Source organism: Motacilla alba, chromosome 19 (assembly GCF_015832195.1).
Source record: "Motacilla alba alba isolate MOTALB_02 chromosome 19, Motacilla_alba_V1.0_pri, whole genome shotgun sequence".
NCBI classification, from domain to species: Eukaryota; Metazoa; Chordata; class Aves; order Passeriformes; family Motacillidae; genus Motacilla; species Motacilla alba.
Window position 1 is genome coordinate 1,436,803 of NC_052034.1, and position 14,744 is coordinate 1,451,546.

Here is a 14,744-nt window from a genome sequence, read left to right on the forward strand (position 1 = left end):
TTGTGCAACTCGCAGGCTATCCAGGCATGAGGAAAAATTATTAAAGCAAGGCAGAGATTATCAACTCGGAATAACAATAAGCCTTAACATTTTAGGCCCCTAACTTCTTCAACAAAGAATTACGCCGCAGCTCCAGTGTATCATAATTCTGAAGCCTGTCAGTATTACTTTTGGAGCTTGCTCCATATTCCCAGCAGCAGGACCACGTTCCCAGGCAGGAAAAGGAGGGGGAATTCCTCCGGGTGGCACATCTCAGACGTGGGGCTGTGGACAGGGGTCTACATGCAATTCCCAGTGGGGAAGGAACCTCGGGAGGAACGAGGTGTGGCAGGGAGGATGCCAGCAGCTCCAGCCCGGCACCCCCTGAGCATCCTGGGGTCCCAAAGCAACACGGCACAGAAATTAAAGAAATAATTCTGGTTGATAGAGGAGCTCCAAGAGCCAGCCCAGACTCAGTGTTAGGCTAAAGATGATTTTTTACAGGTGGTGTGGTTACGTTCCCATTTCTCACAGACTTCAGCACAAAGCACTGGGAAATCTGTCCAAATTTAGGAAACGATGGGAGCAACACTCCTTCCATGCCTCCCAAAACAGGGAGTTTGGGGGATTTTACCAAATGATAGGAGGAAAAGGGCTGACTTTGCTGCTGACAGCAAAGGTCTGCTCCACACCCAAGCCCAGTTTGCTGGCTCCATTGGAATGCAAATGATGCAAGAGCCTTTGCAGAGGGGAAAATTGTATTCCCTGGGCACAAAGGAGCCAGGGCTGCACCCCCCTCCCACAGCAGTGCTTCAGCTGACTCCCAAAGAGCTCCAGAACAGCCTCAATTTAGCCCTTTCACTCCAATATTACTGCATCTGACAGGGAGGACAACAGGATCAGACACAGATGAGTTTGCTAAAAGTAAAGAAAATAACTGGATTCAACAACAGAATAAAGGCTGGGCATTCTGGGGTTTATTAGAGGGGGCTGGGGGAGGGGGAAAGCTGAGGAGCAGAGAAAGAGAAACACTTCCATGAAGTTCATGCTCTGCTGATTCACCTCAACCATCATCTTTTGATATCAGCCCAAACCAGGGAGGGGACGGGGCTGGCAAAAATGAGATTTATAAAAACTGATGCTTTCCATTACTGGAAATGCAAAGAAGCTGACAGCACACATCCCTGCCTCTGCCAGCCTGGAGGCCCCAAGTACATGGGCAAGGAGGAGAAAGGAAGAGGAAATGTGAGATTTCATAGTTATATCTGGATATTAAGGCCAGAAGGGAACATTAGCCCATCCAGACTGACCTCCCCACATAATACCAGGCCATTAATTATATTTATCATGACAAGGGCTGAGTTTCCATCTCAAGGTACCCAATTGCCAATTAATCCCAGTTAGCTGCCATTTGCACACGCTTGTCTGGACACTTTTAAAGCCTTTGTTTCCCTGCATCTTGTTTGTGCAGTACACAGACTAACATGCACAAATATTTAGCTAAGTTCAGTTTAATTAGCTGTTAATCTTGAGAAACTCATGTGTAGGCAAAGCTGTCTGAGTGTGGTGTATTCCCATGGGCTGGGGTTCAGCTGGGTCAGGTCACCAGCCAGGGACTGCCCCAGCATTTCCTGCACCAAAATTTAGGGCAGATTTCAGATAACCCTCAGACATCACCAATGAACAACACACGTGGCTCTGGAGATCACCTATGAATCATTTTACCACACCATTCATGAGAAGGAAACTCCAATTCTGCTCAAAAATACTGAACACCACAAGCCAAAAGCCTTGGCACTCCGTGAGGGAGGGCAAGAGCTCTTCCTCTGAAAACAGCCCAAAACTGCCTGATAAATAAATGTCCTGCATTTCTCCACTACCTCCCCACAGAATTCCTGAACAAATCACAGACAGTGATGACAAACCACAAAATCCCTCCCCGGTACCTCTCACAGCCCAAATTCTGCACACACCCAGAACATCCCAGACTTCATGACCCAGCTCAACACTCACACAGCAGCTACAGAGCTGCAGCCTCTGCCCCCATGGCTCTTCCCTCTCACAGCACACCCAGAACAGCCCAGGAGCTGCTCCTCCTCACTGAGCCCTCTCCCCACCAGAAGCTCTCCGTGGCATAGTCCACAAAATCTAGAAAAAAGGATCTGATTCCTTCATTTCTTTCAGCTGAGAGAAGAGTATTCATGAATGACAACAGGCTTTGGCTCAGCCCCAAAAAGAGTTGAACGGATTGTCCATGAGATCAGAGAGGAGAGGTGGAATTTGGGGACACCTGCACCCACATCCATTTCAATCACATCCAACCCTGCAGGAACTGACGGGGCTGGTGCTTTTTGTATTCATAAAGTGTCCAGGCTAACACAATTCAATTAAAATGAACTACCAGTTTTAAGTGGGCTAGATCTGATCACAATAATTTACACTCAGGCCTGAAACCCAGTTCTGCTGTCACACATTTGTGCAGGCTCCCAGTAAAATCTTCAAAGCAAGAATATATTTAAGTCCATGATCTTGCCTAGCACCAATTAATCCTGTAAGTGCTCTATGCCTGTGGAAAGTGTGTAATCTGCCTGTGCCTCAGTTCCTCCCCCTCCCCGTGACACTCACCCCGCTCTGCATTAATGCATTAACATCTCCAGATGGAGGTGTGGATACACTGCAGCTCCAAAAGCCACCCAGGAACAGAGGTGAGAACAGAATTACCAGGGAGTTCTTGGCTGCTGAGTCCTGCAGGCTTCCCTGAAAAATTCCAAGCCTGTGCCAGTAAATCCCATTTCACCACAGAGCTGTTCCCACCCAGCTGTGTCCAGGTGAGGGGAGAGGGGAAGGCCTTGCCAGCACATCCTCTCTCCCAGGAGTGGAACAGGTTCTCTGGCACCTGCAGCAGACTGGATTTTATCCAAAATTAGTCCCAAAATTAGTCTTCAACACGGCTTACCTGGATGCTGTGGAGGATGGAAAGATATCATTTTAAAGACTGGGATGAAGAGAGCCCAACAAAAATCCTCATTAAAAAGACACTGAGAACATACTCATACACTAACTGAGACTAAACAGAATCTTTCCCTCTCTCCTGAATGTCAAACTATTGCAGAACCAACCCAGAAGAAAACGAAGATACTCAGGGTGAAACCCACTATTTCCTCTCGTTCTTGAAATTACCTGCAGCTTATTCTGAGGAACAGAAATGTGGGATTCTGGTATTTTCTCCCAATCCGCTGACAGATGGAGACAAAGCCAAAAAAACCCCAAAACCCCACAAAAACGCAGTGAGCAGTTTGCATTTCAGAGACCTCCTGAACTCGTGCAAAAGGAAAGCACAGCCACTTGTCCCCTGAAAGTCCTGCAATTTCCATCAGTTTCTGGCAAAAAAAAACTTCCTCGCCTGGGTGTCTGTACACTCTCAACTCCTCTCACCAACTGTAAAGTGACAATAACACAATCTGCTGTCTAAAAGCTGCAATTCCCAGCTCTTTATGAGAAGCATGAAGTTTTAGTCACTGAAGTGCTCCCAGTTTAGAATTTTCAACCAGAATTAGAAAGGAAAAGCTACAGGCCTGCACTGAGAAGCTTTGAGGAGGAAGAGATTTAATTCCTTAAAGCCCTTGTTGCCTCCTTGTCCCTCAATTATTTGTGGGTTTTTTGGTCACCCTATAAATATTTAACACAACAAGCCCCAAACACTGGAGCTGTTTAATTCCTGACACTGGATGGGGCTCCACCAATGTTTATTCCACCTCTGCCTTGGCTCTTCCTTGCCCTTGAGGGGATTTTTTGGAGACAATTTCAGGAGATCCCCTTCCAAGCTCGCAGCACAGTGAAATATGAGTGGCAGGCCTGCAATCTGTGCACAGGCACAGCACAGAAACTTGCACCTTGCTCTCCTTTTCTATGTAAATAATGCAGGGATCCTGCGGGAACATGCCAGGGATTGGAATTTTTAATTAATGGCTCTCTTTAATGTGCAAATCAGGAGCAGATTGCAAATTCTGACTCGCATTGATTATGAAAAACATTAATTGAACGTGCAAGACCCCAAACAGAGGCAACATCTCAAGCCCTGGACCAGACTGGAAGATGCAGTGCAGGGGAATACAAATCTGTCCTGGAGGAACAGCCCAGCACCTTGGAACTGTGAGCTGGGAGGGTTTCTGTGAGCAGGGCATTGAACACTGCACGTCTGTGCTGCTTCCAGAGCCCAGCCACTCTGATCCAGCACTGAAATCCAGCCAGACTTGGGTGCAGAACAGGGATAAACAAGAGCTCCGTGGCCACGGTTTGGTCTCCCATTTGTATGTAAAAAGGGTGACAGGAAAAAAAAAATCTGGAATATAATTAAAGATTAAAAAAAAAAGGGAAATAAAAAGTAAGACGGCACAAACAAAGCAATGCTGTCTCTTTAAACAGAAATTCATCCTATATAAATTATGGCCATAAACTTTTCCTGCAGTGCAGCCTAATTAATTCTTGTTCTATACACAAAGGGAAATGCTGGGTGACAAATGGGTGTGAAGCCTGAAAGCTGCCAGGTCTGCAAAACATTTTCTACTTCAATTTATAAGCAATTTTGCAGTAAATCATCTACCAGAACCTGAGATCTCAGGAATCTAAGGTTGTCCAAAGCATGTTGTAACATTCAAAAGAAAAAAAAAAATCATAAAAGATTACAAAAATAAGAAATTAAACATTTTAGGTATTGTAACCTCCGGTCTCAAAATCTGGAAAATGAGCATGACCTTGCCATTTTCACCCAGGCTTGGCTTTAAAACTGCAAATGGATGGAGAATTGCTGTCTCCTCTTTAACACAATTACACTCCAGCCCTTAGGGAATTCCAGCACCACAACGGGGCTGTCCTGAGTAGGAGATACCCAAGAGGAAAATACACAAAGGAACATTTTCCAATTCAAAAGAGTCAATCTTCCTCTGAGCACAGAGCAGAAATTTCATGAGAAATTGAAAGATTTGGAGAAAATGACTGGAAACATTCTCGTCCAGGAGCTCTGAGAGCACTGGGAGCCTCAGCACCCTGCGGGGCTCACCCAGAGTCTGGGATTTTGGCAGCCAGTCTTTTGTGCACCTGGGACACCAAATCATTCCCTCCTGTTCAACGAGGATGATGAAAACGTGCCAGATGTACTTTGTGGGTTTGGACAGAAGTGCTGAGGCTGCCCTGAAAGGAGAGCACCATCCAGGCCAAACCACGAGGATCCCCAATCCTGCCCAAGGCTGCAGTGCAGCAGCAGGGGTAGGATGTTCCTAAATTCAGAATTTCCCACCTGTCAGCCTGGGATTTCCTCTGCTGACACTGCCCCTGCACTCCAGCTCTGTGCTCTGTCCCCACAGATGACCCACAGGACACAAACCCAAGCTAGGAGGAACATCAGGGTGAGCTCCCTGCCCAGCTGACGAGGAGAAGGTCAGGAGGGGATCATTCAGCACTTCTTAGCAGTGCAGCTTCCCCCAGAGCTCTGCACAACCCAGGGACCAGCCTCTGCAGCCCTGGGGACATTACACTCCGTGCTCTTGGGTGTATTTTGCTTATGGGAAATAGCAAAATGTCAACCATTGTTTCTGTTAAAGGTCTTTAATGATATTGCATCTTAGACCTGGAATGAAACACGGAGCTGGGGCAGCTTGTAATGCATCTCATTAAGGACATTAATAACGTGTGCTCCACTGAAAGGTCAGCACAGCCTTGGTGGGAGTTTGCCTTTTTGTCCTTAATCACTTCATTTCCAGCAGCAGAGCCAACTTTGGAGCAGAAAGCAGCTCACCTGTAACCGCAGGTAAGCTGACTGCCCTGCCCTGCCCTGAGGCAGAGCATCACAGCCAAAAGTTGCTGCAGGACCAAGGAGCAGGGTCCTGATGACCCAGACAGCTCTCTCCCTGTGCATTCACCTCAAGGCCAGAAAAGAAGTGTCCAAATATAAAACCTGAACAGACTCACAGCACACTGAAGGCCAGTGCTCTGCACCCACCCACTGCAGCCTGCTTGTTATGATTTCCTACTGGAGAATCTACCCCAGATCATGAGCAGTGACTCAGGAATGAGCAGATGAAGCAGCTCCACGCTGGAATTCATCTGCACAGCCCCTCCTTTGGGGTACACTGCTCCTGCTTTGGGCAAAGCCCTGCATTCACTGGCCCAGCTCAAAACTGGTACAAGGTTTCTCTGGACAAAGCACCCCAGCTCTGCACTGACCAGCAATAAGCAAGTGTTTGCAAGGGCCTGAGCAAAGGAGAAAGATTAAAAGGCTCTTACAGTTCTCCACAGCGTGGTCAAAGTCCTGTCCCCCCTCCTCCCTGAACCTGGGGTAGGTGTCTGGCTGGGGCAGCCTGTTGGCTGTCAGGAGCACCTTCTGCATCTTGATCCTCCCTTCCATCAGCTGATCCCACAGGGCTGCAGACAAAAAGGAAAGAAAAGAATCAGTTAGCAAGACAAAGCACTTGTTCCTGGTGAAGGACCTGGCAGCTCAGGCCCTCTCCTCTGCTGCATTCCTCCTGCTCAGGGCAGCCTTGGCATGCACTGGCCAGCACAGAACGGGTGCCACAAATTGTCCCTGGACCAAGCAAATCCCAACTGCAGCTCTGTGACCCACAGCCCAAACCATCCCTTTGCTTTACTGCCTCAAAGGTCCCGTAGTTTAACAGCTCAGACAGGAAGAAATGGCATTTTGGGAGTTATATTTTGGGAAGAAACAAAGTGATCACAGCAGGACCAGTGCAGGGAGCTCCCAAAGCCAGGGGTCCCATGAGATACTCAGCACTGGTGCAGTGAAGCTGATGGATAAACACACTTCCCATCAGGAGCTGCTACAGCACAGTGACACCAGAACATCTGGCAGAACATCTGCACACACAGGGGGCTGCTGCAGCACGCACCACGCCGAGGGGCTCAGGCTGGTCTCACACTGCCAGCAGACACAGCAAACATGCACAAACCTAGCTGGTTCCTCACAGCTTTGCCCTTCTCCACCTCTTCAGACTCCTGTCCTCTGGAGAAGGTCAGCACTGCCCCATCATCTTCACTGTCTTTGGCTTCTTTTCCATCATCGTGGTTTTCACTCCCAAATTCCTCCTCCTCCTCCTCCTCACTTCCTTCTTCCATGTCAGCATCATCTTCACCCTCATCCTCGTCTCCATCCTCGCCTTCACTGCTCCCTGCATCGTCCATGCCCTCTGTAAACTTCTCAAAGTCTGTGATATTCTGGGAGCTGAACTTTGGGGCCTTGGCCTCTTCATCATCCTCCAGCTCATCCTCCTGCTCACTGCCAGCACTGCCAGGCTTCTCCCTGCCCTCAGGGCCAACGCTGTCCTCCTCTTCTGAGCCTTCACTGCCACTGTACCAGTCATCCAGTGCTTCTTCAGCTGAAAAATGAGAGAAAAAAAGTTATTTACTTGGCAGAAAAGTTCACCAGCATCAGCTCAGGTCTGGCTGTTTGATGTCCAGCCTAGCTGTAGCTGTTCCTTGCCCTGAGGTCTGCCTGCTCAGCCACGTGCTGACATCACGGTGTGCCAGCAAAAAGGGGGAAAAAAGGAGATTTCTTACCAGATCCTTCCTCAGACACAGCATCTCCCCAGAGCTCCTCCTGCAGAGCTTTCCGAGATGTGGCTTTTCCACTGTACCTCTTATCAGCTTCCAGGAGAGAGGCTGAGGCTCTTTTCCTGATATTACCCACAGGCAAAATGTCATCCGCGGCTTCATCCTCAAATCTGTCAATCACTTTAGCAACTGTAGCTGTGACGGGGAAAAAAAAGGGAAGGGGTGTTTGAAACAGAGCTGAATTCCAGCCTGGAAGGAGCCCTGGGAGCTCCTCGAGCTCTGTAACAACAGTGCAGGTGACTGCACAGGGGAACAGCAACTTTGGAAAGCAGGAAAGGCACACAAATAACTTCCTGCAAGGGGGAAAGGCTCCTGCATGAAGCAGAACATGCACTAAGCCCATCCAAGCCCTCCCAAGGATGCAGGGGGGTCTCTGAGTCCTTCATGTGGAGGACTCTGCAATGCCTTCACTCACTTCATGCCTGCAGGTTAAGAGAGGAAAACTCCACTTCAGATGCACTCTGGCCTCTTGCTTTATACCCCAGCCACATAAACACTTCAGAAAGAGGAAATCATTTCACTGGGGCTGCTGCCCTCCTTCACCCCATCTCCTCCAGGACACAGAGCAGAGCAGTCCAGCCCAGAGAACACATCCCACCACCCTCCCTCCCTCTTCCACTCCTGGGCAAGGCACCCTGTGCCAAATTACAGGGTTAGCTCTGTGGGCAAAAATCCCCGAGTGCTCTTAATGCGTGTTTGGAAATGTTAGTGCCTGGCTTGGAGTGCTTGTGAGAGGCAGAGGGGGGCAAAAAAAATCTCCTGCTCATAACCAAAGCAACAAAGTCCAGTCACTCCAGGCAGCAGAGGATGGCAAAATGCTAGGCAACAAGGAGAGGCTGGGCAGGAGTGGCAGAGACAGATCCTTGCAGCCATCTCCTGGATCCTTGCAGCCATCTCCTGGAATTCTCAGCCAGGATCTCCTTCCAGCCTCTCCTGGATGCTCCCAGTCATCTCCTGGGATCCTCAGTCTTGGCACCACCAAGGATGAAGCTCTCCCCAGAGCAGCCATGGTGCCCCTGGCAGTGTCCCAGGCCAGGCTGGACAGGTTTGGAGCAGCCTGGGACACTGGGAGATGTCCCTGCCATGGCAGGGATGGCACTGGGTGGGCTCTGAGGCCCCCAGCCCAAACCAGTCTGGGATTCTGCACAGTCTGGAACAAAATTATGGTTACTAAAACGGGAAAACGCCTCTGCTGACCACGGTACCCTCCTCAGTTATTGAAACGTTTCCTACAGGACACTTTTGCTCTCACGCAGACCGCAGGAGAGAACCAGGCCCAACACAGGCCCGACCCCGGGGGTGGCCCAAACCCCCGAGAGAACCCCGATCCCGGACACATCCCCGGTCCCACAGGTGACTCGACGAACCCCACCGCGGAGGCATCCCCAGAGCCGAACAGCCCCGACCCCCGAGAGCACCCCGGGCCGGGGGCACGGCGGGAGCCCGACCCCCCCCCCCCGCCGCCGCAGCGCCACGTGCGGCCGCTCCGGCAGCCCCGGGCCGCCCCGGCCGGCCCCTCCCGCCCCCTCCGGCCGCGGTGCCAACCCCCCCTGCCTCGGTACTCCCGCACCTTCCTCCGCATCATCCTCGGGGTCCCGCGGGGCGGGCCGGGGGTCCAGCAGCTCCCGCAGCTGCAGCGCCAAGGGCGCCGCCATCTTGGGGGGAGCGCGGCGCGGCGCGGGGCGGGGCCAGCGGCGGGGCGGGGCTGGGGGCGGGGCCTGCGTGAGGGGACGGGGCGGGGCGGGGGGGGCGCCCGGGCCCGCCGGGATCCAACCGGGAATAAACCGGGAATAAACCGGGAATAAACCTAGATCCAACCGGGATTAAACCGGGAATAAACCTAGATCCAACCGGGATTTAACCGGGAATAAACCCAGATCCAACCGGGATTAAACCGGGAATAAACCGGGATTAAACCGGGAATAAACCCCGATCCAACCGGGATTAAACCGGGATTAAACCGGGAATAAACCGGGAATAAAACCAGACCCAACCGGGATTAAACCGGGAATAAACCCAGATCCAACCGGGATTAAACCGGGAATAAACCGGGAATAAAACCAGATCCAACCGGGATTAAACCAGGAATAAACCGGGATTAAACCTAGATCCAACCGGGATTAAACCGGGAATAAACCGGGAATAAACCCAGATCCAACCGGGATTAAACTGGGAATAAAACCAGATCCAACCGGGATTAAACCGGGAATAAACCCAGATCCAACCGGGATTAAACCCAGATCCAAGCGGGAATAAACCCGGGATCCAACCGGGAATAAACCCAGATCCAACCGGGATTAAACCCAGATCCAACCCGGAATAAACCCAGGATCCAACCGGGAATGAACCCAGATCCAACCGGGAATGAGCCCAGATCCAACCGGGATACCACCGGGAATGAACCCGGGATCCTACAGGGAACGAGTCCGGGATCCAGCCAGGAACGATGGTGGGGTCACACCGGGATCCAGCCGGGAACGATGGTGGGGTCACACCGGGATCCAGCCGGGAGCCCCCCGTCATTCCCGGGGGATCGGCGGCGCTCGTGGGCAGCGGGGCTGCGGGAAGCGGGGCTGGCGGTGCCGGATCCCTGCAGCACCGCGGCAAAGCGCCGTTAATAACGCACAGTATGGCAACTATTGCTTTAAATCAGCGTCAAACCTTCTCAGCCTCTCCAGCTGCGCAGGACAGAATTAATCCTTCTCCCGTCCTGCGTTGAATATTCCGTGGCCTCTGCTGGAGTCCCTCTGCCAGCAGCGAGGTCCCGGAGCTGGGTTCTCAGGCCAGGCCTCGCACACAGATAGATCCTTACACCTGGGTTACACCTGGGTTTCACCTGAGTTCCACCTGGGTACCACCTGGGTTCCACCTGGGTACCACCTGGGTTACACCTGAGTTACACCTGGGTACCACCTGGGTTACACCTGAGTTACACCTGGGTTCCACCTGGGTTACACCTGGGTTACACCTGGGTTCCACCTGGGTTACACCTGAGTTACAGGTGGGTTACACCTGGGTTCCACCTGGGTTCCACCTGGGTACCACCTGGGTTACACCTGGGTTCCACCTGGGTTCCACCTGGGTTCCACCCGGGTTACACCTGGGTTCCACCTGGGTACCACCTGGGTTCCACCTGGGTTACACCTGGGTTCCACCAGCCAGGGGAACTCGGGAATTTCGGCTCCTGGGCTCACACTCTGGCCAAGGAGCGGCAGCCAGGCGATGCAGACGTGACCCACACAGCGCCTGGCAGGGACGCGTTCCCTGGGCTTGCCCCCCGCCGGCCTCTCTGCGCTCCCAAGGCGGCCCCAAAACCCCAGGAATCGCCTGGAACTGGGGAGCACCAATGGGGGATTTTGTTCCAAGGGAGCAGGGCCCCCACTCAGCCTCTCCACTCCTGAGCTCCGGATTTGGGCTCTCCACGCCCAGCGCTGGGGTTCCGCCTGCGAGGCTCCAGCAGCCCCCGGCACCCCGAGCGAGCGGATGCTCAGCCCCTTCTTGTCCTCCCGGCCCCGGGGCACCTTCAGACGCCATCCCAAGGAGCAGGAGGTGGCTGGGCTGGCAGGACGGGACGCGGCCGGATCCATCCCGCCGCACGGCTCATGCGGGAGCTTCTCCTACAGAGGGCAGAGGAATATCAGGAATTCCCATCGCCTCCACCGGGCTCCCTGAGCCGCCGAGAAACCTGGCAGGCACCGAGAGGGAGCGGCTGGAAAAACCCGAACACCGCCCTCCCCTTCCAGCCCCGCTGGGACCCTCCCTGACAGTGGTACCTTGATAGCAAAATAAAGCTCGATTTGGAGAAAGCCCGATGTTTACTGAAAATGCACATTTTCACAGCAAAGCTATCCCACTCCAAGCTTTAAAATACCCAACAGCATCAAATCCAGCTCAGTTTTGTAGTTTGTATTTATTTTATCACAGCGGGAGGGATGGCTCTAATGCTCTGCGTGATCGATGGTGGGGATTACCCCTGCTCCAGCAATGAGAAATTAAACACTGATTTTTATTTGTTTATTTATTTATTCACAAAGACATGGTCTGAAAAAAAAAACAGGGAACTTAAAAACCAGGAGACACGCACGGTGTATCTTCCCTGGCTCTGCTTCTAGGTTTTCCTTTTTTTCCCTTTGAGTTTGTTGGTATTTTGTTCCCAGGTGCCACCATAAACAAAGGGAGGAGCCTGGAGAAATAAATCCGTGGAAAATTAAGGAGCAGGAACAAGTGCTTACCTGTGCAGTTACTTCTGAGTAACTAACCACTCACACAACCAAAGAACTAGTGCCAAGACTCCCCTGCATAATTGCATTTTCAAACCTCTGCACTCCTAGAGTGAAAAAGGGATGTTCTCTACCCTCACAAATAATGAATTGCCCTGTTAATGAAGGCAGAGAGGCTTTTAGTGATGGTTAAATAAAACAGACCCAGCAGAAGAAATAAAAAATACAAGTGAGTTGCATTAGTCCTTTGGAGTAAAAAATGAGCTCCCTGAAGTCACGGCGTTTTTGGGACTCGGGCCACCGGGATCAGGATTGCACCCACTGAGACTAATGGGGCAATTGCTCCATATAAATCCCACAGGCAGCAATGCGTTCAGACCCACGTGCGCACGGCTGTGGGCTCGGGGGGCTGCCAGAGCTCACCTTCCCCTCCTGGGCCACATCCATCACCCACGGCCGCGCAGAACAAAAAGCGTGCTCAGGTGTGGGGGACCCCTCGCCGCCGGGTCACCCCCACCTCGCCCCCCCAGCCACAGGACCTGCTAATTCACGGTTTTTCAGGAGGAGACGCAGTCAGTACAAAGCCACATCAAACAGCACCTGCAGCCCGTGAAAGTCGGGGATTGTTGAAACGTTTCACCCGCAGAGTCGCCTTTGCCGCTGTTTATTCTCTCTCCTCTGCCTTTCACTTAGCAGGGTAATTAAACCGGGCTCCAGGGCTGGGTTTTAATTTCTGGTTCACATGCCCTCCAACCATGCTGCCGTGCCTGGGACTCGGAACAGAGCAGGGGGACGTTTGTACAGAAACTGTATCGATAGGTTTTCGTTTAAGATGCTCATGAAAGGCTTTTTATGCCTCACGGTCGGTTCAGAGAAACCCTTGGCCTGTTTAGAAACTCCATCAGCCTCACTGACATCATCTGTTTGGTGATGATTTTCCCTCTTCATTTTACTTTTTTATTCACACGCGTGTTTGCTAGAATGGCAATAACAGCCCGAACACAGAGCAGATAAACCGGGGAAGGTGGAACAGGCTGGGCTGTAAAAGCAGCTTCCAATTTCTCCCGCTCAGCGTCTCACTGCCGTGCCCGTGGAGCTGGTCAGCTTTTGGGAAAGGGTCAGATGAGCTGGGAGCTCTGGCAGGGAAGGGCTGTACATGCAGGGCTGTACACACCATCCTCCTGTGTCTGTGTAATTACAGGTTGTTAATGGGAATCCACCTTTTAGAGCCATTCCTTCACCAGAGCACAGGAACGGGCCGGGGTGGGAGCGTGGGGCCTCTGGAGCACTGCCAGCGAGGATCCCAGGGGCTGCAGGAGCCCATCCCAACATTCCCACAGACCCACAGGATCCCAGGAGCTGCAGGAGCCCATCCCAACATTCCCACAGATCCACGGGATCCCAGGGGCTGCAGGAGCCCATCCCAACATTCCCACAGACCCACAGGATCCCAGGAGCTGCAGGAGCCCATCCCAACATTCCCACAGACCCACAGGATCCCAGGAGCTGCAGGAGCCCATCCCAACATTCCCACAGATCCACAGGATCCCAGGAGCTGCAGGAGCCCATCCCAACATTCCCAGAGATCCACGGGATCCCAGGGGCTGCAGGAGCCCATCCCAACATTCCCACAGACCCACGGGATCCCAGGGGCTGCAGGAGCCCATCCCAACATTCCCACAGACCCACGGGAATTGCCCGCCCCGGAGTCGCCTCTGCTGAATTTAATTGACTCACTTCATCAACAGCAAAATTTGACCCACATACAGAGGGCCTCGTGCTGGCCAAAAATAGCCACGAGCTGGGGCTGATCTGGCCAACGCTTGGGCGAGCAAATGTCCTTTTCCAAACTGACCTTTATCGTTTCAGTCATGCTAGTTCAGTTAAAATTTTCTTTTTAAACCAGCAACACAATTTATCCGTGAAAAGGAGAGAAAAAAGAAGTGAAAAGAACGGGGGAGAAGCAGAAAAGAACACAAGCAAACCCCATCCACTAAAGCAAATTACATAAAATTTAGATTATGTACATAAAAAAACTCTCCTTATAAATATTTATTAGTATTTTTCTTCTGTGCTTTTATTTACTTGAGTACTTCTGCTATTCCTAACCCATCCCTCATTCAAAAAACACAATTGCTTTAAAGATTTTATCAACCCCTAATGGTTCCTACATTGAAAAATAGAAGGAACAGAGTGTGTTTGAAGAGATGCACAGCCCAAAGATCCTTACAGCAGATAAGAATTTTAAAGGCCACCCAAAGGCAATTTAAAAACTAGACAAAAACTGGTTTTAGAAGGAGCAAAATGTCTGATTTTCCAGCAAACCCCCCGTGTGCTCTCCTGTGCGCAGCCGTGCCAGCACCAGGCAGGCACCGGGGCAGTGTGTGAGGCAGCCTCTTCACTCCCAGAAATCCCCGCAGCCGCTGGGAATTCCTCTCGCTGCGCTCTCAGGCAGCCAGGGGAGGATTTCCAGCCCGGGTTCTGTGCTGTGCCACAATTGTCACCCTGCCCAGGGACCCTGGGCGCTGCCAGCCCGAAGCACGCGGGATCCCAGCAGCCTGAGCAGGGGCAGGTTCCTCGGGAGGGAGCTTGGAGCAGAACCAAGCAGCAAAAATGCCCCCAGTTCTTAGATTTCCCAAACTGTGAGCAGTGCCCAAATGGCACCGAGGCAGAGCTGTCCCTGGGTTTGGTGACATCCAGGAGCAGAAGCTGTAAGTCACACCAGTGTGCCAGCAGTGTCACCAAGGGATGTTCCCACACCAAAACCACGAGGTGCCAACAAAAACAACAGCTGTGATCCCGTGTGCCAACGGGAACAGCCCTGCAGGGACACCCTAAAACAGCCCAAGAACGCCCCACAGCCACGGCTCCAGCTACCCCAGGGACATGGAATTTGCATTTTGGAGGCCACCTCACCACGAG

The 14,744-nt window shown here is 51.9% G+C and overlaps 1 protein-coding gene across 3 annotated transcripts in view; it reads right to left on the bottom strand.

Annotated features, from left to right (window-relative positions):
• The window catches only part of AATF (apoptosis antagonizing transcription factor), a 37,709-nt gene extending 28,421 nt beyond the window's left edge, over window positions 1-9,288 (bottom strand). For all 3 annotated transcript variants that reach the window (XM_038157621.1, XM_038157620.1, XM_038157619.1), the window contains exons 1-4: window positions 9,173-9,288; window positions 7,549-7,737; window positions 6,942-7,367; window positions 6,262-6,399 (exon numbers count right to left, since the gene is read on the bottom strand). In XM_038157621.1, the coding sequence (XP_038013549.1) occupies window positions 6,262-6,399; window positions 6,942-7,367; window positions 7,549-7,737; window positions 9,173-9,257 (838 nt within the window). In that variant the 5' untranslated portion in view covers window positions 9,258-9,288. The remainder of the gene's footprint in view (window positions 1-6,261; window positions 6,400-6,941; window positions 7,368-7,548; window positions 7,738-9,172) is intronic.
• Window positions 9,289-14,744: the final 5,456 nt, after the last annotated feature.